This window comes from Cibotium barometz, chromosome 15 (genome assembly GCF_041138505.1).
Source record: "Cibotium barometz isolate CiBa-2024 chromosome 15, ASM4113850v1, whole genome shotgun sequence".
NCBI lineage: Eukaryota > Viridiplantae > Streptophyta > Polypodiopsida > Cyatheales > Cibotiaceae > Cibotium > Cibotium barometz.
In genome coordinates this window covers 42967822-42995747 of record NC_141060.1, presented here as the reverse complement: position 1 = coordinate 42995747, position 27926 = coordinate 42967822, and the positions used below count along the sequence as shown (strand labels likewise).

The 27926-nt window shown below is 42.1% G+C and overlaps 1 protein-coding gene across 1 annotated transcript; it reads right to left on the bottom strand.

Annotated features, from left to right (window-relative positions):
• Positions 1-10391: 10391 nt before the first annotated feature.
• Positions 10392-26728, bottom strand: LOC147631330 (P-loop containing nucleoside triphosphate hydrolases superfamily protein). The gene is made up of 2 exons (XM_086809719.1): positions 26594-26728; positions 10392-12703 (listed from the first exon to the last, which is right to left on the bottom strand). The coding sequence occupies exon 2, from the start codon at positions 12602-12604 to the stop codon at positions 10796-10798; it is 1809 nt and encodes a 602-aa protein (XP_086665845.1). The 5' UTR covers positions 12605-12703; positions 26594-26728; the 3' UTR covers positions 10392-10795.
• Positions 26729-27926: the final 1198 nt, after the last annotated feature.

Here is a 27926-nt window from a genome sequence, read left to right as displayed (position 1 = left end):
TCTCAAAAATTTTCACAAGTTTTTTTTCCTTTCCTAAAATTCTAGAATCACCTGTATTTTATTTTGACATGGTAGCAACGAAAGAAACCGTTGAGTTTCTACTATGCAAATACAAAGTGGAAATGGGTGTATGGTCGATTCCTTGGGAGAGTTCAGCAATTTCGCAGTTGGATTATATTTTCTTTCAAGAACTGGTACTATTCTAGGTAAACATGGCATTCCTTGAGACAATGGGTATTGGAGGATTTTATGTTCAGATTCAAACCCAAGCTCTACACTTGAGAACTAATGCCCCACACTAAACATTTAAACTCAACATCTAAATGCCATTTCATTGCAAAAATCACACGTGGCACATTTTATGTGAGAAGAATAACCCCACCGTACGCTCTTACAATCATGTAGATTTTCTAGAGAGAGTAAGCATGGTGCCCCACCACAGAGGCTCTTGCATGACTTCTCTATCCCATTTTAATATCCCACCTTTTTTGTGTGCGAAGGTTAAACCTCTTTTAATTAGTTAGCATTATCTAAGTTTGGCTCAAAGGATTATAAGTATAGTACGTCAAATATTAGTGGTTTGAAGACATGATCTGATAAGAGTAGCAAGAAAGAGGCATATGTAAGAAAAGAGCTAGTTAAGGAACTTGAATGGTTTTAGCACATGCACGCACGTGAGCACACGCACACGTGCACACACACACACACACACACACACACACATAGAGAGAGAGAGAGATAGAGAGAGATTTAAATCAATAAATAAGTATAAATATAATACACACACACACATAGAGAGAGAGAGAGAGAGAGAGAGAGAGAGAGAGAGAGAGAGAGAGATAGAAAATCTCTCTCTATCTCTCTCTCTCTCTCTCTCTCTCTCTCTCTCTGTGTGTGTGTAATTCCACAAAAAAAAAAAGTGTGTGTGTGTGTGTGTGTGTGTGTATATATATATATATATATATAGAGAGAGAGAGAGAGAGAGAGAGAGAAAGAGAGAACCTTGGAATTTGTTTCTACAAAGGGGACTTTTTGCTCCTATAAAAGTAGGACTAAGTTAGTTAGTAGCTTAATTTTGGGAGGTCTTATTCCTATAAAACATAGCACTAAGTGAGTGAGTAGCTTAATTTTGGGAGGTCTTAGTCTTATAAGACGTAGGACTAGGTGATTTAATAGCTTAGTTTTGGGAGGTCTTAGGCCTTGTGATTAAAGAGTTATAGCTTTTCATGGTTGTTATTTAACTAACTAAATTATAAAACAAATCACCAAATGCATTCAACTATGTACTCTAATTACATTTTATTTGAAAACACATAGATACGTGGATTTGAAGAGAGTATTGAGTGCATAAACATGAGAGGTGAGAAGTATGGTGAGTGGAAGATGGAAGAAGACATAATTAGAGCATAATATTAATACTAATGAAGATAATCAAGATATGAACAAAGGCTAATCACATACTCATGACTTGCATTGCTGAAAATGAGTTTGGTACATCAATTTGTAGCTCTCATTCATATGTTCTATGCACACTTGTGCCATCCACGTGTTCATAAATGCTCACATGCCTTGTGCACCCTTGCACCTTTCATGTGCCTACTTTTTGATCATTACATTCATCCATTCACGTCCCCTAATTCCAATTTCATAGCATCCTAATCTTCTTCTACCTTATTCCCATATGCATGTGCCCCATACATGACATGTCAGGCACCATATTTCAACACCCCCTTGGTACCCAAATGGATCTCATCCCAAGAAGGTAATGTGACATACATAGACATGACATTTGTCTCCCCTTAATGGAGACATGCACATTTATCACTTAGCCTACATCATCGATGGTTAGAGGTGACTACATCAACACGATATGACATCATGGACATGAACATAGACAACATCACATCCACACACATATGGGCACATCTTGACCAAGGGTTTCCCAATCCCAAGGTTGACATAGACATCATCGATGGTGGATAGAGGTGATTACATCAACATGACATGACATCATGGACATGAACATAGGTAGCATCACATCCACACACATATGGGCACATCTTGACCAAGGGTTTCCCAATCCCAAGGTTGACATGACATAAAACATCATCTCATACATCATTACACCTAAAAAAGGTGTTCTTGTGTGGAGCATCCTCCCTCATGGGTTTTTTCCACCATCAAGTTTCTTTGTTGCTTCTCCTTTGACCAAAAATTCTTCTCAAGGTGGCCTACTTTTCCACATGTATCATATACAAGCTTGGGATTGTTTCAATGATGACATTGGGCCATTACATACCCCATCCTTCCCACAATAGTGACATTTGACATTGGATTTGCTAAAGAATGCAATCTCCCTACTCTTTGTTGAGCTTTGTTGTGTACCTTTTAGTTTCTTATCTTCTCCAAAAAAAAAGGAGGATTCAACACCTTCAAGAGTCAGATTTGGAAGAGTTGTTAACACGGAAGAAAACTCTTGAGGCATGCTTTTTATTAAGACTGCAATTGTATCTTTATCATCCTCGGGTGCCTTGATACCGCAAGTTGCATCATAATGCTCTTCATGTTACCTACATGATCCACAAATGAGTCTTTGAGCTTCATATCAAGCTCATAGAACTGTATTTTTAGATTTATTTATGAAGTTTTTGCCCTAGCCCCAAATACTTTCTCTAGCTCATCCTAGACTTCTTTGGCATGCTCTTTGTTGTTGATGTGGTGAATGATATTATCCCTAAGACTTAACCCAATGATGCCATGGCTTTTCTATATTTATTTATATAATGATTTGACTTCAACATCACTCCCTTCCTCAAGCATATTTCCATTTGCTACCCCCAAAGCTCCTTTTGTATGAGTAAATACATGACTTTTGTTTGCCATGTATGAAATCCTTCACCATTGAATTTATACACTAAGATTTGAGTAGCCATGGCTCAATGAGTGAAATGGGAAAGTACATGGAACCTTGGGAAGCATGCCAACAGAAAAATACAGATGTAAGAGAAGACCAGATTGGGTCCCAACTGCCCCCCCAAGAGTGTGCTAAAAAGCATCCCCACTTGAGTAATTTTTATAGTTTTTATTCCATCAAAAATAGGTTACATGACTATTTTAGCCTGAGCTTGCTCTACAAGCTTTCTTTTTACAAAAATAGCTCAAACACACTAGAGCTTGTTCACACTGTGTAAATAATTACAACTCTTCTAGGTTATATGCTAGGAATATAGCAACACCATGCACAAGTGCATAAATAATTTGTACAAACATTTGGCGCGTGGCGAATAAAATAATAACATAAAATTTTCACATATAATAACCTTGTGCACATTCACACATTCCATTTCTTAAGTTGATTTCTACACACATTAAATCAAATATATTTTTCTACGATTATTATGCATCCAAAAATATGATAAAATATATACGTGAACAGTCCTCTCGTTTGAGGGAACAACCGTCCTCAGTTGTGTAGAAGAAAATGCTACAACAACAACATCATGCTCGTAGTTATCGATGTCATGATAAGCTTGGAGGTCCGAACATGGCTCAAAGGCTAATTATGCATGGCTCAGAGGTTCTTATGGACATGGAATACCACAAAAAGACTTAGAGGTTCATTGACTAAGCATGGCTCAGAGGCACCAAGGCATGGCTCTTTCAGAGGCTTGGGTGAACATGAATTGCAACAATAAAACTCCTGTGACACCTAAATTGGTGACCCTTGCACTCATCAAATCACAAATAATATACATAAAATAACCTAGCAACATGAAAGGCTATAGATGACATAAAATTCTAATACGTGATTAGCAAAATGATCTCCACCTTCATGCCACCAATTCAATCCACCATCTATACGATACCTTAGTACCCTCGTATAGTGTGACACCTCAATCGGTACCCTTGTACTCATCAAATCACAAATAATATACATAAAATAACCTAGCAACATGAAAGGCTATAGATGACATAAAATTCTAATACATGATTAGCAAAATGATCTCCATCTTCACGCCACCGCTTCAATCCACCATCCATACGATACCTTAGTACCCTTGTATAGTGTGACACCTCAATCGGTACCCTTGCACATCTCATGCCATACGACACCTCAATCGGTACCCTCTCGTATGGTGCTGCACCTCATTCAGTACCCTCACACATCTGGGTACCTATACTCATAAATGTAATCCACGTTAGTTAAATAATTAATTAAACACATCAATTATTCCCACCGTCGTCATGAGATATAGGAAACCATAAAATAAAATTACACGTACCAACAAGCACGGCACACATGGGCATCCCTGATATAAAAATAAGAAATATAATTCCGAGTAAACAAGAGTAATTCTCGTATCATTTCCTCTTGATGGGGTTGCAATTTTCTTGAGTTGCATAAATCCATGAGAGGATGGCTTCATGATTGGTGTGGAAAACTAGATCAACACATAATGCAAATATGCAATGAACCAATCAAATGAACATATGTGAAACGAGTCTGTGTGTCCCATACCACAAAGGTGCATTCCACATACACACATGAGATGGTAAAAGATAGAAGAAATAAATGTGTCTAGAGTAAGTACATTGAAACAAATTTGATGTCCCATACCACTAAATTAATTCCACATATCACTCCTTCGGAATAGAAGTTTGAGACGGAGTAGCCAATTCCCTCCTCTGAAACTTAAATTCCAACTCAAAATTTTTTTTATCTCAAAAATTTACTTAAGTTACGGAATTTGAAGTAATCTTAGTGTTTAATCTATGGTTTACTATGGCTTAGTAATTAGGTTCTTAGGTTGTAAAAATATTATAGAAATGCTTAAAGAAATATAGATCAAATGTGAAAAGTTTACAAAAAGAAGTGAATATATACATACCTTGATCGTTGTGGTGTGCTTAAAATTATCTGTCAAAAATATTTTTAGCACTCCAGAGAGACGTCAATCGTTATGGTTTCTATGGATAGGGAATATAAAGTTGTTGAAAATAATTCATGAGAATTGTGTGTGTGTGTGTGTGTGTGTGTGTGTGTGTGTGTGTGTGTGTGGACTCAAATATATATAATTCAATATATAAATATAGATAAATATATATTAGGGTTTATATATGTTTTAAGCTCTGTGTGTGTGTGTGCGCGTGCGTGCGCGCGCACATGTGTATGTGGCCTAAAATATATATAATGCAATATATAAATATAGACATGGTTTATATATGTTTTAGGCTTTTTTTTTTTGTTTGTGTCTGTGTGTGTGTGTGTGTGTGTGTGTGTGTGTGTGTGTGTGTGTGTGTGTGTGTGTGTGTGTGTGTGTATGTAGATGTGTGTGTGTGTGTGGCCTAAAATTAATATATAAATATAGACATATACAAAAAGTCTGTGTGTGTGTGTGTGTGTGTGTGTGTGTGTGTGTGTGTGTGTAGATGTGTGTGTGTGTGTGGCCTAAAATTAATATATAAATATAGACATATACAAAAAGTCTTCTTATTTGTGGGAGAGGTTAGTTGATACAATCATTAAGTACTAAGGCTCCATTATGTCCAAATAGAAAACTAAAAACTAGAGTAAGAGATTGGGAACTAAAGATAAACCTAGGGATGTGAAAGTTGACCATTTGAAGAGTAAACATTTCAGGTGTTGAAAATCTGAATGATCTTGCAATATACATAAGGATACACACACGTACGGATGCATGCGCACACACATACACAGAGTAAGAAACCATTTTCTTTTTAAAAAATTTTCCCTTCTCTATGGTGGGTAGTTTCTTCTTTCAAATTGTGAAAAAAGGAAAATAGAGACCACACACACATACACACATCTAATTGAAGGGTGACTCCCTAAACCATGAAATCTCTCTCTCTCTCTCTCTCTCTCTCTCTCTCTCTCTCTCTCTCTCTCTCTCTCTCTCTCTCTCTCTCTCTCTCTCATAAAAAAAGATATATTACCAAAATTACTTTACAAATGGCCATATGGCCGTCATGTGATGTACTAGCTTTCCCTCACTATATACGCCGAACCACAGGTGTAGCTTGGAGTACCCTCATCCAATATATAGCAATGTCATTCTCCACCAAATGAGCTGACCACAAGGAAGAGACTTGCCACAATAGTAGCCCTTTTATACGACCTAAATTGTAATACCCACTTTTGCATCAAATATGAAGGCATTCCTAGTTGACCACATATGCCATGCCACAAACCTGTCCACCTAAAAAAATGAAAGAAAACTGAATGTTCTAGGTTATCTAGCCCATTCGGAATCTTGGCAAAAATCCAATCTTTAACCTTTACAGGCCTATCTGTCTCATCAACGGAATCTATACGCAAGAAAGGAAATCCCACACCTTCTTTACCACCAAACATGAAATAAAAAGATGCGGGCATGTTTCCAAGCATGTAATACAAAACATAAAATTACTAGAAGCATCCGCCGCGTTCGTTGGTCTCCCAATGGTAGGCCTCAAATTAGCATGTGCCATAGGAACAACTTCCCTTGATATGGAATCTTATATCACCAGCCCTGTGAGATTATTTCCTTCCAGGCCCTACTTTTTTCGATGTTCAATACCCTATTAGTAGCCTTCTCACTGATCCAGCCCTTATCTTCCACCATCATATGGTACACTTGATTTGTTGTACATTGGACAATGTCCTAAGACTTTCTAAATGCCCAATCTAATCAAGGTTGCTCATCCTCCAACTGAGGAATATCACCAAACGATGTAAGGCCGGCCCTCACCTTCTCCCATAACTGTACATATCCACGTGGAACCTGAAAATATTGACGGATTTCCTGAAAAGACAATAAGCGGCCTACGTCCATAATTCTCATTGATCCCAATCAAGCTATTCTATTGAATTTTTTGTCAGGCAACTCCAAAAGTCGTGAAGTAGCCAACACCTCACCTATCATAGAATTCAACTACAACCGCTGATCTAAAGGCTTCCATTTTGTGTGTGCCAACACCTCCTTCCATGAGATCATCAAATGAGAAAGGAGAGGTGAAGCCACCACTCGAACCAGTTGGGAACCATTCACTACATCCCACCATGTACCATCAATCCTGGTATTACCATGCACAAGTGCGACCTCCTCTATGAGGGTCTTAGCCATTACCACCCATGGCTCTTGAGATACACACATATCTTGCAATAAAGGCCATCTCCTAGCAACATTATGTAATCTAATAGGGATGCCCCTCCACTCCTCTTCTTCGGAGGAGTAGTAACATGTTCTGAAGAAATCCATGTCTACCTTGGCTTATTTCCTTCTCTTTTCCATAGCATAAATCTAAGTGGTTGTTGTATCTGATGCAAAGCTTTGCCCGTGCATGGCAATAAAGGCAAGAAAAAAGATATCATGCTAATCATAATGGATTGCGCCACTTTGAGTCAAACATGCATAGGCCAACCCTGAGATTTTCCATACACAAACTTATCATTTATCCTTGCAGAAATCCATGCCAACAAAGCCTGTGAATCAACATCAACTCCAATCGGGTAACCCAAGTGGCATGTGATGCATCCCCTTTGTATGTCCTTCCCATTCCATCCCAAACCAAGCAAATCGCTCTCGATACAGCTTATCAGAGCAGATTTCTACATATTAATGTATGACCCTGAAGTAAGACCAAAAGTATCCCAAACAGCCATAGCCTTCTGAACATTATCTCTTTGAGCCTTAAGGAACATGAAAGAATCATCTACCCAATGCTTAGCCAACCATCTGCTCTCTGCTTGGAAGAGTAAGCCCTACAACTTCACTGTCCTCCACTAGCTTATCCAGTCGAGATAAGATTGGATGTGTAACAATTGCAAGCAAGAGAGGGCTAAGTGGGCATCCCTGCCTGACCGATCTCGTCAAATGAATGGGGGCTCAATCACCCGACCATTAATCATAAGCCTAGCCACAACATGTTGGCTAATAGTATAAATCAAAGAAGACATGCGAGGGTCAAATCCCATAGCCTGCATAAGCTTTGAAAGAAAAGACCAACTTAAAGGGTATAATTGTAAAGCTCTTCTATCTCAAAAATCTAAAGTTTTTAATGGGTTTTTATGTATTACCTAGGTATAGGCCGATTTGAGAATAGATCTGGCACTTTTGAGTATAGGCGTCATCTCACAGTATACATAGGAAGAGCACTGAGACGTCGCCTTTTTTACGAAAGAGGCTCTACGTCTACAGCACACCAAGATTCTATGACACCATCTGATTCTACTTAGATATATTATATCTTCCACTAGTTTAGGATTATTGTATATGAGTTTTTTAGTGGTCCTTATATAGGTTATGATGATCTTTATATGTAAAACATTTTGGTTACCACTATATAGCTTATGGAGACTTTGTATGTAAAGCATTTCGGACACCACATTTTCGTATAGTTTTCAAATATATTGTTTTTTTGTGTATAATGTTCATTCATGATTCTAATTATCGTTTTGGTCATTTACAAATTTTCAAGTTGTGTGTGTGTGTGTGTGTGTGTGTGTGTGTGTGTGTGAGAGAGAGAGAGAGAGAGAGAGAGAGAGAGAGAGAGAGAGAGAGATTGTAGGAAATGATGAAATCTATGAGAGAGATTGGATTACATATTTAATTGGAGTGGATTTGTGCCTATGTCCAACCCATTGTCTTGGGATGAACCCAGCAAGTTAGGAGTTTTGCTACACTAGAGTGAAGATGCTACATAATTTGTTTGCGACTTGGTGATGTAAGTCAAGCTACAATCATTGAGGTTTGATACCTATCATTCGTGTCCCAAAGTGTAAGCTTTGGTGGGACATTGGCATTGGATGGTAAGGTTGTTGCGAGATTGATGAGAAGATGGTAGGAAATGTGTAGCCCAATATGAAAAGGGAAAATATTCACATTCCATTTCGTGGAGGAGCTTTGTTTGAGCATTTGAGTGAAATTGTGCCCTACCCGTCAAAGACGGGTGAGGCTACTTGTACATTTACTGGTTTAAATCTATTGATAAGGAGGGAATATTCTTAGTACGTTTTGACATGCTTTCTTCTAACACAAGCACATCCATATATGAGGTGCTCGCTTGCTTTTAAAAATAGCACATCCATTATTGTGAAAATATGGTTGGTACATCCACATCAAGAGCCACCAACGTGGCGTAGTGTAAGTGGTAGAACTCTTGATTTTCAAGGTTTCCACCTAGGTTCAAGTCCTAGCATCCTCATCCTTGTGTGAGAGTGAGTCAACCAAGAGAACGATGCCCTTCGGATAAATCTTGGAAATCTCGTAATTAATAGAATAAGAGCAAATGGAGCCATTAGGAACCATAAACTGAATTAACCTTGCTACACAACCAATAATAGGAGCCATGACAAAACATGCAACCCCCCACTCATACCACATCAACACCAATGATAGAAGCTACAGTGGTCACAAGGATATGTCCCAAGTCTAGAGGCTGGTGGAGCAACTGTTTATGTTGGTTTTAATCAACAATTTGGGAAAACATAATGATGCAAGACTATAGGAGGCCTCGCAAAACAATTAGGCTGCATAAATGTCTTTAGTTTAATAATTATGAAGGGAACATTGCAAATTATAGGGTAAGCATCTCTTAAAGTTGGTGAGGATATAGACAACTCCTACTTAGTGTCATGGCACAAAACATGGCTTGTCAATATAGGACTTTTGACACTTACAAAAACAAACCTCCATGCATATGATCACACATATATTGATTGCAGATAAGCACAAATGCCATAAAGGTAGTGAGGGTCGTGTGGTCTTGCCAAGTAAATGGGCACACACATTCATTGACACTTGAGGTAGTAATTACTTAATGCAGGCACACACATTCATTGACACTTGAGGTAGCAATTACTTAATGCAAGGGTGAAAAAGAGTCAAGGCAACATGTTCACTTGCTGAAAATTGCAAGTGGCTTCTCAATGCTATGTAAAAGCCCCTGTATTCGAGCTGGTTACAAACAATTAATATAGGACTCTGAGTGGAAACTTAGAAGCCTTCCATCATAACACACAACAAACTTATCTGTATAGTTGTTTGATATTAGATGGTCAGCTTCTTTTGCCATTCCAACCATATTAGATTATTTTTCATCGTGGTTACTGCTCTTTAGCTTAGAGTGATCTCTAGTCCTCACAATTATTTTCTCGCACCACTGTGACACGCTTAATGAGGGAGTTTTAGCATGCCTTTGCAAAAAGGAAGCATGAGAGGCCAATGTGCTACCCTATGCCAAGCAGGTAACTTGCACAACTCCACTGTCAAAACCAAACACTGTCAAACCAGGCAGACCTGTCCATGACTCAAAAAACCTCATACTAGTTCGTGGCAAAGTAGGATGGTGCAAAGCACCTTAAAAAACATGAAGACAACTGAGGTTCCCTGTTTTATGGGTATATCAAAACAGCTTTATTCCCTATGTACAACAACTTGCACTAATCATACAAATGGTGTAAATCATCTCAAATTTAGCTTGAAGATTATCTTTAGCCTGCATGAGAGAGAGAGAGAGAGATGAAAAACTCTCCACTGCATGAAAAGGAAGTTACAAAGAAATAGAAGAACGCAAAGATTCCTGCCCTGTCAACTTGTTACACTCTAGCATGCCAGCAAATGAGATCCTTCTCATTTGAAGAGTAGTCACTTATGGTCCAAAATTTTGAAAATTACTGTTTCCTACAGGAACAAAAATGCAATCAATAGGAGCAAGCAAACTCTGCATTCATTGATCCGATGCATTCAAGAGCTCCGACCCAGTTAGGTGAAATGGTTGGCTTATACTTAATTGATCAAGCGGCTGATACCTTGCTACTGTTCCTTTTTCGCCCTGGATGAACAAATATGGGCTCACGGTGAGGATTGTGCCTCTTTTTCTGCTGCTTGGGAAGGGATCGCATCCATGAAGGAACCTCACCACCTGATGACACAATCACATTCACGACAGACCGCAAAAAAGGGACATCATCTTCAGTATAGAAAGTGACAGCTTCCCCTGGCCTTCCCGCCCGCCCACTGCGACCTATGCGGTGTATGTATGAAGCCGTTGTGTTTGGGAAGTCGAAGTTGATAACACAGTTCACACCCTTAAAATCCATACCTCTGGCAAGGAGGTCCGTTGCAATCAAAATCCATGTTTTCCCCTCTCGAAACCTCTCCACAGCTCTCTCTCTCTGAGCCTGAGTCAAGTCAGCATGGATACAGTCTACTTTAACATCCTCAAAAACAAGCTCCTTGTAAAGCTCCTTTGCCCGCTCCTTGCTCTGAACAAAGAGTAAAACGGGCGGCTGCAGACTCTCCTGAAAGATCTGTCTGAGAGCTAAAATCTTCCCTTCTTCACTTCCAACAAAGAGCAGCTTTTGTTTGATTGTCTGAGATGCTGAATTCTTCTCACCAACCACTATCCTAATGGCATCATGCATTATACTGCCAGCAAGCTCTTCAACAGTATCCGGCAATGTGGCACTGAAGAGAGATCTGATAATTTGAGGATTGGTGCATGCGTTAACCACTGCATCAATCTGCTCTACAAACCCAAGCTCAAACAGCTTATCTGATTCATCCAGCACAAGGTACTCTACAATGCTAAGATCGATTCTAGACTGACTCAGAACATAGTCCAACCGAAGAGGGGTTGACACCAAAACATCACAGGGGAGGCATTTGAAATCTGCACATCGTGACAAGGCCTTGGTCATCAACCTTATTCTGAACTTTCTGCCTTTAGCTAGGATCTTGCACTCCAAAGTGATCTGCTTGGCGAGTTCACGAGTAGGACACAGGATCACAGCCCGAATGCCATCTTTGCTCGGAGCCTTGAGCTTCATAAGGATAGGAAGAGTAAATGCCAAGGTTTTGCCGGACCCTGTGGGAGCACAAGCAAAGCACTCCCGGCCCAAAAGCAGTGCAGAAATAGCTTGGCGCTGGATCGGGGTTGGCTCCTCAAACCCAGCTCCCATTATGTTCTTCATCAGATAGGACTTGCAACCATATACTGATCTAAGCTCCTCAAAACTGCTGAGAGGGGAAGGGACATTGTGGCCTGCCACATGAATTCGGTACTGTTTTCGAAGCAACCCTGCAAACTCAGCCTCTCTGGCTTCCTGCTGTCTCTGCTGTAACTTCGAATCCTTGCTGGTTTCAGGCGATACCAAATCAGTTGGGCTCTGTAAAGGTTTGAAGAGATTTACAGGCTCTTCGACGGAAAGCCTCTGCTGCTGCTTTTTCTTTCTAGCAGAAACCTTGCCACCAGACCCCTTAGTTGCATGCAGCAAGGTTGCATCTGCTGTTGGAACAAAACCTTCACTTCTCTCTTCCAAGTCTCTTTTCCTTTTCCCAGTGCTGGTAGATGGCAGTGAGGAAACTGTATCTACTGCAGCTCCACTTGCCATTGATTTACCAAGCTTATCAGAGCCATCTTTCAGCTTAAGGTCAAACACTCCATCTTTCCTACTAAACTTTCTGAAATCAGCTGCAAATCTCTTCTTATCAAAGTGCACCCCGGCAAACAATATTGAAGGATCCATCATGGTAAAACCCCAAGTTAAGAGGTCACTAAAACCTCTGCTAGTCAAAGTGCATCCAAGCAAAGAATGACGCATCCATGACTGTTAAACAGTATACTGACGCATACATGACCCGTTATGGTAAAACCATCAAGCCACTCACGGTCACATTCCCATTCCCATCAGCTTTTGCCCCTGAAAACAGCAACAATAACCATTTAGGGTTACACCATCATTCAAACCCTGTACCTGATCATTTACACTTACATGGTCATTCATACCCATCAAGAATTACATCATGCACGCCCATTTGAAATTACACCATCATTCATGAGCATTGGGATATCATTTATGACCATTGAGGGTATCGTTTGTGACCAGACGTTTTTAAAACGGGAAGTGTTATACGAGATTTATACTTTTAAAAACGTTTTTTTATTTTTGGGAAAGTTTTTTATTCATTAAATTTTTTTAGCTATAATTATGGCATATATATATAGTTTTTTAAGCCTAGGAATCATAGATTTCATGTAGATAACAGGTAAATTCATTAAAATAAGTTTTTTATTCATTAAATTTTTTAAGCTATAATTATGGCATATATATATAGTTTTTAAGCCTAGGAATCATAGATTTCATGTAGATAACAGGTAAACTTGTGCATAAAAATTCAAGAGTGAACAATTTGAGGCCTATGGCTATCATAATTCATTAAATCATAATGATAATACATTCACATGGTCCCAAGCCCCCATGGGTCTGGTGGCAGCAATGCCATTCAACATTAACTTTAATACTGATTTACCAATGACCATTCAACATTGGGCATTCTTGTACAAAAAAAATGCATCCCAATATATATATATATATATATATATTTATTTATTTATTTATTATTATTATTTATTTATTTATTAAAAATTTACCTTTAAAAAATGCGTCCCAAAAACTAGGACATTTTGAAACATACATGTTTTCTATTTTTTCAAAAAAACGTGTTTTTTTGCAACTATGTTTGTGACAAGTTACAGTTACACCACCATCGATTATGACACCACATGTTGGTTGTGCCTATAGCTACCATGTGGCTCTTCCTCTATACATTGGAGATACTTGTGCTGGTTATCCGACATGGTGATGTAGTCTTTGCATCATATTATATATATATATATATATATATATATATATATATCATCTCTAAGGCCCCTCTCATCCCTCCCAACACCTTTTGGGTGAGTGGATTACAAGATGAGGTGATTGGAGGGGACCTTCCCACCTGGTTGTAGGCGACTCTTTTGGTGCCACGTGATTTGGGCCTAAGAGTGGTATCAAAGCCTAGGTTGGCGATTTGGCCATTTGCTATGCACGTCACCTCTATGGTTGGTGCCGAAAGCATGTACAACCATGTGTGGACAAATCGCTGGATGTTCGGGTGTAATTGTTAGAATTAGTGCATCTCAGTGTTATGGGGTTGTACCTTTATTCTTGGTATTTTATATATTTTTCCCTCGTAAACCAGGGTCTCTTACAAGTATAAAAAGGATTGGACTTCTTTTGTAGTACCATGAACAAGATCATTGAAGATTGAAGGAGATCATGGAGTATGTGTGGACATCATTATGATCATGAAGAGCTTCCTCTTCGCCATCAACACCTTCTCCAACATGCTTTTCAGATGTACGATCAGCCCTAGACTTGTATGGGCATATGCATGGGCAATACGGACATGTACAGGGCTGTATGGACAGAAATTTCAAAAACCCTAAAAACTACTTTTTGGATGTTTTTATCGCCCAAAACCATTAAAACTGGTTTAATATCAGTTTTCTTGCAAGAAAGAGCTTTTCCATGGTTTTCTTCATGGACAAGGCTATAGGAGTTGTGGAGATTACTCATGGAATGAGCAAGTGTTTCTTGGACTTGGACATATAGCTTGGACATGGAAAACTTGGGCATAGAGCTTGGACATGGAACATGAAGCTTCGACATAAACATGGAACTTGCACATATAGGTTAGGCATGAAGCTTGGACATCTTGGATTTGGACTTCGACTTCGACTTGGATTTGGATTCATTGGATTTAGATTTGGATATTTGGATTTGGTACTAGCCCGGTGAGCGATACTTGTGGGTCATCCCCGTGGTGTGCTCGACATCAGAGATCTTGTACGTCGACATCGACATTGACTTGGATATCCTACATCAGCATATTTGTTTGTTTTGTATTCATTGATTGTATTGATCCTGGTCAGCATGCCCATGGATTGTTCTTGAATAAATTCTTGAAAGGGGACGGGGCCTATTCCCCTCTCAATGTGGTGTACTGTGCAAGATCCCCATTCCCTTTTCTCTCTCCCCTCTCTCGCTTTATATTTATATTTATATCTCTTGGACACGTGGTTGAGTCTGTCACTGCACGCCCCGCTAGGCTTACATTTACAATGATGAAAACTCTATCAGAATGTTCTCGTGCTGCCTCCAGATATTCTGTACTGCTTCAGGCTCCCTCATTAATAATCAAAAAATTGGTATCAAAACACTGATTAAAGACCCTCCAAAGTGGATAATTAAGCAAGGATGTCAAGTCATAGACCTCCAAGCATCCGAGATCAACCTCTTCTACACCAACCTTGTCTGCACTTCAAGCAAAGAGATGGGTTTGAAAAGCTAGTTGTTCTACAACGCTTTTGATAGTATATGCAACTGAAGAGATGATACCCAACCCTACTTCTAAGGTCTTCTTTGCCCGACATTTGGATTTATTTTCGAAAGTTTTACCTTCTCACTGACCAATGGATCACCCAATTGATCTCCTTTCTAGCAATTCCCCTCTGACTTGTGCTCCTTATCGAGTCTCATTTACAAAATCCCAAAATATTCAACACTACTTAACAGAGCTCTTGGACAAAGATTATATTCATCCTAGTAAGATTCTCGTTGGCACACCAAATCTGCTTGCGAAAAACACAAAAAGCATAAATCAATTCGCCTTTGTATTCATTATCGTGCCCTCAACAAACTCAATATCAAACAAATTCCTCTCCCTCAAATTGATGAATTGGTTTGTTTCATTAATTACTTCGTACCAAAGTATTCAAATTTTGATTTGAAGTCAGAACATCATTAGATCCGTGATCGTGAAGATGATGAGCACAAGACCATCTCTCACAAAAGGGATCCTTATCAAGTTTATCACATATTGCGCGACAACACAATTTCATCATATGACGTTTTTGTTGATCCTCGAAAGATTCAATTTGTTAAGGATTGGTCGATGCCCCATAATATTTAAGATCTCATATCATTTTTAGGACTTGTAAATTTTATCATACGAAGGTTTATAAGATTGTCATACCTTTGACAAAGGTTTTAAAGTCAGCATCTACATTTCTATGGTCAAGTGTTGCTTCTCATGCCTTTGATAAGTTAAAGGTTACTTTAACAATAAGTCCAGTAATGGCAATTGCAAATCCAAATCTCACTTTCAAGGTCATGACCGCATCAATGTGTCTAACATTCCAACAAGTGCAATTCTTATGCAACAAGCCTGCACTACTATAGCTTTTGGTAGTCATAAGCATTCCAAAATTCAATCGCATTATCGTCTCTCTCTCTCTCTCTCTCTCTCTCTCTCTCTCTCTCTCACACACACACACACACACAAAATTCACTTCATGATCTCTGTGTTTTTTTAAGGTCAAAAGGTTCCTCTATACTTCCACATATAATATTGGTATCAAAGCTTTATGCTTGTTTACCTAGTTGAAGAGCAAAAATATATATATATATATGTTGATGCAATTGTCAAAACTATTAGCAGTCATCTCCTATCTGTACATTATCTCACAAAGGGCCTTTGTTGTGGGTGTGCCTGCCCAGGAGCATCGCTCAGTGTTCCTCCATTTTTTCCCCACTTTCCGTATTTTTTCCCTGTTTTTTCATGGCCATGGGGCTGATTTTTGCTGGCCGGCTGGAGCTGTACCTGGCCGACTGTCTTACCTGCTGGCCGACTGCTTGATGCGGTCGTGAGCTTGTCCAGCAGCCAGTCGGCTGCCTTTTTGCTGGTCGACCAGCATAGGAGGGGTGGTATAAATACCACCCCTGCCCCCACTCCATTGTACATTGGGTATTCTACCGGATATTGTATATAGTGCAAAGTTCATACAGCTTCAATCTCTCTCTTCTACATTTTCTCTTCCACACACAGTTCAGCGTTTTTCAGGCTGGTGGTTCTCTTGCGTTTGCTCATCTTCATGGTGGTGTATTGCTACGTTGTGCTCTCAGCAGTTTGTCTCATATCCGCTGCGTATTCTAACATGGTATCAGAGCCCCAGGTGGCTTGAAGGTTGGAGACATTGGAGAGCTTGCAGGAATGTTTCTTGAAGACCTTGGAGCTTGCGAGAGATTTGAAGAGCTTGCGGGACTGCTGGTTTTTTGATGTTGATTAAAGATCTCTTGGGCTGTTCGGGACTTGGAGATTGGGTAGAAGGCGGCTATCACCGTTCGGCAGCCCCCTTGCATATTAGTTGCAGCCTCTTCTTCATCTTTTTTCCCAACCACGCTCCCTTCACAAGACCAAAGTAACCACCCCGAGATGGCAGACTTGCTTGAGATGGGGCTGAGAGGCACGTGATCCCCACATTTCCCATGGAACAACAGTTGGACGGGACCAACTACGGCATATGGAAGGTAATGATGGAGTCTTATGACTTGGCTGATTTCATTGGGTTGGTGTTCCACGGCCGGAGTTGGAGGACAAGGAGTTGTTACCCTCTACTCGGAAAGAATAGAAGGCTCAAGCAAAGTTGTGCGATCGTGTCAATGCCCATGTGCGTTCTTTCATCTTCCTTAATTGCACACCACAGGTGATTAATCATATGAAACATATGACGCTGGCCAGAGGGATTAGGGTATCACCCATGAAGTGGATCTCCTTGGAAGTGCAGATGCGGGTGATGGATCCTACAAAGTCTTCAACGATGTGGGAGCACATCAACAAGTTGCAAGCTCTTCAGCAAGAGGTTCTTCAGGCTGGGAAAGAGATATCTTCAGAGGACATGGCCATCACTTTGCTGTCTCATCTGACCTCTCAGTACTCAGCTTTCTACTCCTCTTTGATCACCAGTGGGTGGCACGCTTAGCACCATCACATGGGAGAAGCTTGTGCCTATGGTCTTGGACCAAGAAGAGCGTTTTACAAACCCTCCACAGGGCGGAGGTTGTGAGGCCTTGACTGGCCAGCGGTCACAAGGCCGCAGTAATGGCAAAGGGAAGTCTTCAAAGAAGACTCCGGCTTTTGTGCACTTGGAGATTATGGACACCGGCGTTTCATCTTCTTCAAGCAGGGAGGCAGTTGGCCTAACCACTAGGGACACTCGGGATTGGATTCTTGATAGTGGTGCTTCTAGGCACATGACTCCTTCCCGGGAGTTATTACAAGATCTTTGGAGGCACGCAGGTCACATCCTGATTGGTGACGAGTCCACTATCCCTATTCACAGTGAGGGCAGGTTAGAGATTGTTCCCGATGGCAAAGGGGGGAAGCATTCCTCCCAGGTTCTTTTTGTCCCATCTCTTGGTTTTCATCTGTTGTCGCTGCATGAGGTTTGCAAGATTGGTGTACGGGTGGAGTTTGAGGAGCATTTTGTTGCTCTCCGAGACAAAGCAACAAGCCAGGTTGTTTGGGAAGGCGGAGTGGAGAATGGGATTTACAACTCTCAGCACTCTCTTACAGGTTCTTAGTTTGGTGATGTGTGGCAATTTCGTCATGACCACTTGCATGTGGATGCACTGCAGCAGGCTTTCCGAGACCAGATGGTGGATGGCTTGCCAGATGTTGGCAGCAGTAGGCAGGAACATTCCAATTCTTGCGTTTGTCAGTCAGAGACATGTGCTCCGATGTCTCGTATCATTAGGACGAAGAGCCTCCCACAGTTGAGGAAGCTCTTTCCCAGGGGACTTGTAGGAAAGCCATGCGAGTGGCAGATGGTGACTTGCAAGTCGAGGTGGATGTTGAGTAACCTCTAGGCTTTGAGGTTCGGGGTTCAAAGGAGGTGGTTTACAAGTTCTAGAAGGCCTTGTATGGTCTTCAGCAGGTTCCAGGACTTGGCATACCAAAGTTACAATTGATGATCCTTGTGAGCAAGTTGATGCCTCTTTATTTCGGAAGCGGTTTGGTTCATTGATTTGGTTGTTGAACACCAGATTGGACTTGAGCTCATTTTTGCAGACGCCTTTGAAGACTCATTGGGACACAGGATTGCGGTTCTTGCAGTTTCTGCAACGTACGAAGGATCCTGGACTCTGCTATGATACTAGAGGGGGGAACGATGGATGGAGTCTGACTCCACGGTTGGAGTGACTCAGATTGGGGAGGAGATCCAGACACGAGGAGATCTACATCAGGCTACAGTTTTACCCTTGGCTTAGGAGTTGTTTCATGGAGCAACAAGAGGCAGCCAACTATTGCCTTGTCGTCTACAGAGGCAAAGTACCGAATTGCTTATGGTGCTGCTTGCAAGGTGGTGCGGTTGCAGAGGTTACTTGGTGAGATTGGGTTTCCACAGGAGGAACCCACGGTCATCTAGAGTCACTTTGTTCGTGAGAAGTGGGTTGCTGATGACATCTTGCTAGAGTTTTGTTGGACAGAGGATAATGCAACAGACCTCTTCACAAAGGCTCTACCTCAGGCGATGCTCCAGTAGCACTCCAGCCCACTAGGGTTGGTTCCACATCCAGGAGCTGAGAGGGGGTGTTAGCAGTCATCTCCTGTCTGTACATTATCCCACAGAGGGCCTTTATTGTGGGTGTGCCCGCCCAGGAGCATTGCTCAGTGTTCCTCCATTTTTTCCCCACTTTTCGTATTTTTTCTCTGTTTGCCATGGTCGTGGGACTGGTTTTTGCTGGCCACCTGGAGCTATACCTGGCCGATTGTCTACCTGCTGGCCAACTGCTTGATGCAGTCGTGAGCTTGTCCAGCAACCAATCGGCTATCTTTTTGCTGGCTAACCAGCATAGGGAGGGTGGTATTTAATACCACCCCTGCCTCCACTCCATTGTACATTGGATATTCTACCGGATCTTGTATATAGTGCAGAGTTCATATAGCTTCACTTTTTCTCTTATGCGTTTGCTCTTCCACACACAATTCAATGTTTTCAGGCTGGTGGTTCTCTTGCATTTGCTCATCTTCATGTTGGTGTCTTGCTAGGTTGTGCTCTCAACAGTTTCTCATATCCGTTGCGTATTCCGACAAGAACATGGCATTGGCAAGGTCCCAACCCTATACTTTTGCCATAGAGGTGCCATTGCTAACTCCGTTGAGAGATTTGCATCCCAGTTTGCAAACTCTTTCCCAAGCCGTTAACAACATTGAAAAAGCATTGCTTGGCAAGTTAGGAATATCACCCCACATCAGGCTTAGCCTTAGGAAACTTAAGACCTATCTAAAAATTAATATAAAGATCATGAGAGCGAACTTGTGCTATTGCCACTAAGGGGCCCCTTCAACCAAATCTTCCTCTCATTGCAGTGTTAAACATTCATCGACTTGTTTTACTTAAATTTGTAAGCATTTTTATGAAGTGCAACGAACCCTATGGCGTAGTAGGATGACATGGCATTTAAATTTGTTTCATTTTTAATTTTTTCCGTTTACTAAATGTTTCGAGAGTTTCTATTTTCACTCCATTGGGACCTGTTCACAACTATGCATTGGACCTTGCAAAGGTCCCTACTGCGTATAACGTCCGCTCATTTGTGTGCATCTGTCAGACATATAGACCCACATACCATTTTTCTAACCTCTCGACAGTCCTTGAGGACCCGCTGTGAAGGGAGTCAAGGCCCAAAGGCAACACATCCAAATGACACCCGCTAAATTGCAAGCTTTCCTGACCCTCAAGAAGGCTTTACCAAAGGCACCCTGTTTGCAATCATCACCGACATAGTAACATCGCTATTAGAGCTGTTTTGCAATGGTCCAAACACCCACTTTCTTACATGAGCTGAAACTGGCCTTCAGAAATCTGACGGGCGGTGAAACAAACACTCGCACATAAAACACTTCAACGCCATTGAAGACCTAGAAAAGGAAAACAAACAGGGGGAGCTAGAGTGCTCCTGCAAACAGTACACGGACACCGATTGGCCCCAAAACGCAGTGGCGCCCCTTGCGGTATTTCTTTAATTGATTATAAGAGCTTTGATTACAATAAGGCTGGGAACTCAACCGTCATAGTAGAACTCCTGAAGCCTGCAAATACGCTGCATCATGGCTTCATATCCACTCGGCATCCACAAACAAGTCCAGCCATTGTTCACCTCAAAAGACTCTCAAACATTGAGTCTGCATACAGAAGCTTTCTCCCATGATCAGGGCTGCCACAACCATCCATAGCCTCTCACACTATGAACAGCATCACACCCTGACACATCCAGTGCTTCTGCATCACAACACAGACTCCCAAACTGTCTCTCAAAAGAGAACTCGCATCACAGCACAGCATACCATACAGTCGACACACCTGTACCAACCCTCTCTACCTTCCAAGGGTACTATCCATCTCTGTCATGGATTCCCTGTCCCCTGCCCAATCAGTAGCAAGGCTGTACCAAACATGTGTCCATTCCTGTACCTTCTGCCTGCATGTGACCTATCTCCTGGAGAAACCCAAAAACATGTTTCCTCGAGAAACCGACACCCTGTTTCCACATGAAACCCTTAGGCCTGTTTCCCTTTGAAACTTCTGTCCTGTTTCCATACAGAACCATTCATGGCACCATTCAACAACAATGCCAACAACAGCATACATCATGTTACCTGTTCCCTCATGAAACATATGGAAACATAGAGATGCCCATAACTGTAGGTCCCTTTGTTCCTTTCTAGCAAGAAGAAAACAATCTACTCCATGAGCACGCAGCCATGCGAGCTTGCATCACTCCCATGCCAAGAAACATTTTCAATTGACCTGTACTTGCAGCCGGAAACCCAAGTACATAGCTGAATTTGCAGCCAAGCAAAAACAGCCCATAAACTGTCCCAAAACATCCCTGTTGCAAGGAGGATCAGCACCATGTGCACCTCTGTAGTCCTGGCCACCTGAGAATCCAGGGAAAACAGCCCCTCCTTTCTACAAAAACACGCCGTCCTCCTAAAAGCACACGTCTGGCCGCCTATGAGATACACTGCTGCCTGTACGATGCGCCTGCACCTGTCCGTACAGGTCAACACCTGCAGCAGCCGTACCAATGTACCCTGGTGATGCGCCGGCTGTACCAAATGAGGCGCCACCTGCAGCTGTACGATACTGTACTACCCTACCTGTACCTGCTGGACAGGACTGCAGTAGTACACGCTGCACACGTGTGTACCTACTGGACAGATCTGCGCCTGCATCAATTTGTTCAGGTCTGCACCTGCACCACAGCCATCGCCTAAACCTGCAGCAGCAGCCGTACACTGTACTGCAGTCGTACCGATCCACACGGGCTCTTCTGTGCGCAGCCAAAAAGCCAGCAGCCCACATATGCAGTCTGACGACCATGTTTTCCTTCTCTTCCACGCAGCTTCCTTGCACGCCTCCCCAAATGCGAGAGAGAGAGAGAGAGAGGAGAGAGACGTGGGCCTCCAAAAGTGGAGTAGTCTCTATAAATTGCCTAGGGGCCTCTCAAGGCTTTAAAACCTTTATAACTTTAATTTTTGGCCACCAAAGGTTATAAAACCTTTTTAATTAATGTCTCTTTGCCCCCTTCACACTTGGGGTTGTCCACACATGGGCTTCCTTTTTAACTCAAATATGATGCCATTCACACTGTCCACCATGTCCCCGTGCACACCTGCATACCGTCCAAAGAAAAACACAGGGTCGTGACATACCCCCCTCTTGAAAAATAGCAAGCGTCCTCGATTGCACTCAATGGCACAGTAAGGCATCTTATGAGCAAAGACTCCCCATATGACATAAACAATGGCCCTCCAATGCATCTGGGTGATAAAACAATCATCCTGCACAATATGGCCACACTGTCACAAAGTGACAAACAACTCTTGCTTGTTCCTTCAGATGTAGCAAAAGTTTCTAAAGCCAAATGGAAACACGTTAACTGTGTTAGCCAAAAACAAAACCATGCATCATTCTACATATGACAAACATATGCGTGACACATATATGCATTCGCAAACAATATGCTCCTCAAGATGCTCTACCTTCTCTAAAGTAACAGTCTAAGGGCTGCTCGCAAGCCTTACGCCCATGGACATCCCGCAGGACCCACGACTCAAGGTAAAACATGAGTATATGAAAGCACTCAATGCATCCAAACACTACATCCACTAAGTACTTTCCCACATATGTCTCATGGCCATCCCGCAAGAGTCACACCCAGTGGTGCATCCATGACATAATAAAGCACTTGATGTATCATACCAGCATACATGCATCACACCACACAGTCCAGAGTATTTCCCAATGTATTCTCAATGGTACCAGGATCCAATGGCACCAGAATACAAAAATACCTCTACCTCAAAAAGTGTATGCATACATGCACAAATAGAGTTCGATCCATATAGCCATGAACCAAACCAACTCTAGGGCTGCTCGCAAGACTTATGCCCTCCATAGAGTTATCCATAGTTGCAGTTATAGTTCAAGGTGCGGCCGACTATGAACCATACCCAACTTTACCATCTCATGTGTCTAGAACACAAGATCATAGAAGTCCCATAAGCAGATGTACTGTCAACCTCAGTACCTTCGGGTGAATACAAAGATATCACCAAGCGACTCCTAGATAACAAATGAGCCTGTCTGTAACAAGGGAGCGGAGGTGCTACCCCCCTCTTGAGCATCAGGCAATGCTCCAGACCTATGCTCTGCAGCCGTAACAAGAGGCGACTCCAACTCAAAGGCATCAAGATAAAGCTGCAAATCCTGAGGTGAATCTGCTAAGTCACCCTCCTCCATCCACTTCGCATCCATCAGTGAACCTCCTCCATCCACTTCGCATCCATCAGTGAACAGCTCTTGAACTTCACAGGATAGCGACGAGAAACCTTGCCCTGTACCTTTCCTTCCTTATGTGCCAGTATCTGCTCGGGAATAAGAACCTCGTCAAGTTCCTCTGCTTCCGTCTGAGCCTCATCTGATATATCCTCGGGCACCCAAAACCTGCTTGCACTCCACCCAAGTGGTAAGCACAAGTCCTCGATGAAGCATAGTAGATCACCACTGCTAAACATAGAAAGAAACTGTCTTCCGAACCCATGAAGCCTCTATGAAGATACGACCGGTGACAAACTGTCGAAAGCCATAGCCTTCAACCCATGTTTTCCACCATAACACTTCGACTGCTCTGCAAAAACACGCTGTCCTCCTAAAAGCACACGTCTGGCCGCCTATGAGATACACTGATGCCTGTACGATGCGCCTGCACCTGTCCGTACAGGTCAACACCAGCAGCCGTACCAATGTACCCTGGTGATGCACCGGCTGTACCAGATGAGGCGCCACTGCAGCTGTACGATACTGTACTGCCCTACTTGTACCTGCTGGACAGGACTGCAGTAGTACACACTGCACACGTGTGTACCTACTTGACAGATCTGCGCCTGCATCAGTTTGTTCAGGTCTGCACCTGCACCACAGCCATCACCTAAACCTGGAGCAGCCGTACACTGTACCTGCAGCAACCGTACACTGTACTGCAGTCGTACCGATCCACACGGGCTCTTCTGTGCGCAACCAAAAAGCCAGCAGCCCACATATGCAGTCTGACGACCATGTTTTCCTTCTCTTCCACGCAGCTTCCTTGCAGGCCTCCCCAAAAGCAAGAGAGAGAGAGAGAGAGAGAGAAGAGAGAGACGTGGGCCTCCAAAAGTGGAGTAGTCTCTATAAATTGCCTAGGGGCCTCTCAAGGCTTTAAAACCTTTATAACTTTAATTTTTGGCCACCAAAGGTTATAAAACCTTTTTAATTAATGTCTCTTTGCCCCCTTCACACTTGGGATTGTCCACACATGGGCTTCCTTTTTAACTCAAATCTGATGCCATTCACACTGTCCACCATGTCCCCGTGCACACCTGCATACTGTCCAGAGAAAAACACAGGGTCGTGACATGAGCCGTAAGATTAACCTTGCTAAGAGGAATGAAACACTAGAAAGACTTCTTTTATGGACACAGCTTCGTTATTCACATTGATCATTGGACGCTTAGATAGCTTCAAACAATACTTAGTATACAATGGAGTGAACACCAACTCTGTTGGAGCCAAATCTTTCAGCAATTTGGTGGGATAATCGAGTACCTTCCAAGCAAAGCCAATCCTGAACACAACCCCGTGGGTGACGCGCTTAGCAAAAAGGGGTAGTTTTGACTGTCCACACCACTTATCTAGTTAGAAGGTCCTAGACTAGAGCACATGAAGAGCAAGTATGTTAACTGCAAGAACTTGGACACAAGCACCGGAAGCCACACGACCACGTCAATTCTTCATACAAGATGGTTGACTGCTTTACAAATACCACCTTTGTGTGTTGAAAACTTTTCGAGCAAAACTCCTCCATCATATGCATGATACCATTGTCGATGGTCATCGAGGGACAAATTTGACTTTGGAGTGGCTAGAGCAACATTTCTTTTGGCCACATACGAGCCCCAATGTCTTAGAAAATGTAAAGCATTGTCCTGCTTGTGTCAAAAAATATATGTGTCTCACAACAAGAAGGCATGACTTTTACAACCCATGCCCATTCCCAAGGGTCCCTTTCAAGACATATCAGTGGATTTTGTGACAAGCTTACCTCCTAGCTTTGCCTCTGAATGGTAAAGCTCTTTCTCAGCATTCTGTACCATCAACCACAAATGAATCCCAACACACAAGAAGGTCTTTTCACTTTGCCCTTACAAAGCTATGGTGCAATATTGGTCATTGAAGAGTACTACCCTTTACTCAAGTAGAAACGATCATTATTCAACCACCATAATTGGCTAAACCTTCTTTGGCACCTTTTTAGAATTCCCTAAGAGGGATTTCCAATGTAATGAGCCGGCCACTATCTCCTTAAAGAAGCCACACGACCTTTTTCTAGTTTGAAACCCTCTATTACTCCAATCAATGGCTTTCACTACTTGATACATACCATGCCTTGCTTATTTTGACCCACCTTGCCTTTTTCTTGACAAGACAAAATACAGTGTACAATGCCTAACACAACTTCAACCAATCCCCACCAGCCCAACTTCTTTGAAAGGGCCCTTTGAGCAAACTCCACTCTATTTTCAGGTCATATCTAGCCACACCGAGACAAGGATATAAAATCTTGCCTCGAGGGACTAAGCCTTATTGTCAATTGATTGTTTTCCAAACACCCATTTTGTTGCTGATCAATTCTCAACCCAAACCATGACTTAGCTTTGCATAATCTGGGCAAAAAAACATGAACAAGTGTCAATATCAGTCTTTAACCAGCCTGTACAGCTGCATCAAAGATTTGTTAAGGAGAAATTGCCCCATTCCCTTGGGCATGCAATCTACAATTTAGTTTGTTTCTTGTGTGTTACCCTGTCATGCTTGCCACTCCTAGATGCATAGCCATGGAGCGAATTTGTGGAGTCATAGTTGTGGCGATATTTTACCAGACATATGACATGGATTAAATAAAATTGTAGTTTTAATTATGAACCTCAAATAGAGACCAATACGTAGCTAGTTACTTCTACTGCAAGATACCAAGCTGTTGTTATCAGCATAGTAGGGGAAGCTTCCGCAACAAAAGTCATCTTGGAAATGATTCAACTTCACGAAATCAAAAACTACTTATGAACAGCCATTACATAAAAATGAAACATAAACAATCAATTTCTCCACCACGATGCTCGTGAAAAGACACCTGCTCAGACGACCCTTTAACTTGACGTTACATCATGAAAAAACAAAAGGAGAGGGCTAGTCTGTAAGGAGATAAATGTCGATCGCAGAGAAGCAGCAGATGGAAGATCTGAAAAACCGTAGACTAACCAACGATAGTAAAGCGCGCACACACACAGTGAGAGAGACAAAACACGGTGCAGAAGATTACCCCAGTTCCGATACTGCTCATCCTGGCGGGCTTATGTCGAGCACTCGAAGCTCCAACGCCAACAGAAAACTTTCTCGAGCACTCTGCGACCTAAGTCGCTTCACACGCTATCCAATAAAGGGCCGGACACACATGTTTTGGCCTCTGAGCTTTTTTGGTCCCGGGCATTTCTCGAGCCCCGGCAAAACCTTGTGCAACACTCTTTCTGCTTGGATTAAAAAAAGGGCAAACGCTTTGTAGCTTTACTCGTATTGGACCTTCGCCAACCAAGGTTCTATCTCTCCCCCTCTCTCTCTCTCTCTCTCTCTCTCTCTCTCACTCACTCATTCCTAGGCCTGCCCCCATCTCTCTCTCTCTCTCTCTCTCACACACACACATACACACGTACATGATCTCCCCCTCTCTCTCGTGCACACACACTCTCTCTCAAATGTTTACATGACTTGTAACATGTTTATCGTGAACTTCTCACGGAAGGATCACTCTCTCTCAGTCACTTGCGAGATGTTTGAGAGCTTACACTCTCTAAACTTGTCTTGCATACATATTGAGGCAAAATCATCAGCAGCAAGCAGAGTACTATGCGCCTCCCATGAAGCTATGGGAGGCCCTCCTCAAGAACACATCACTCCAATCTCTCTATATCAATGCCAACCAAGATTTGTGCCCCTACCACTGTTTGGCACCAGCCCTTAGTCGCGCCAGCGTTGCTCCATCAAAACACCCGGGCTTATAATCACATGAAAGCTTTTCGAATAGGGTCTGCAGAAGATTTACAAGACTCTATGTGAGCATGACAATAGGGAGCGGCCTTTCATTTGCGTGTATGGAACAGACTCATCGCGAGTATGGAACGGACTTCATTCCCACATCTCGGCATGAACTGCTGCCAAAAGGTTGTTCCCAACCTCATCAAAACTGGCCTATCAATGTATCCATAAGCTGAAATAGTATGCGATATTAAGGTTACAGACCATGAGATTAGGATCAAAGGGAAAGGGTTTTAGGCTAATTTCACCCTTATATCCATGATCTACCATCGAGCAAAAAATCTCAAAAGCCACCAAAAAACAAAAAAACAAAAAAACCAAACCTTAGCAAGTGCTATAAACTGGTGTTAAATATTTCTTTGTACCTAATAGAGAGCGGACTCTCAGCCAGCAGACCTTAGGCCGAGAAGGGACCTCCATGTTGCTTTGCAAGCATCGTAGAGCCTCTGTATAGCCATACTAAACTCTTGCATATCATCAATTGTCTCTTCTGTGTCCGGCATCAATCGATCTTCTATGTGCATATCCTAGCATTGCTAGGCTGCTTCAATCAAGTGTGTGAG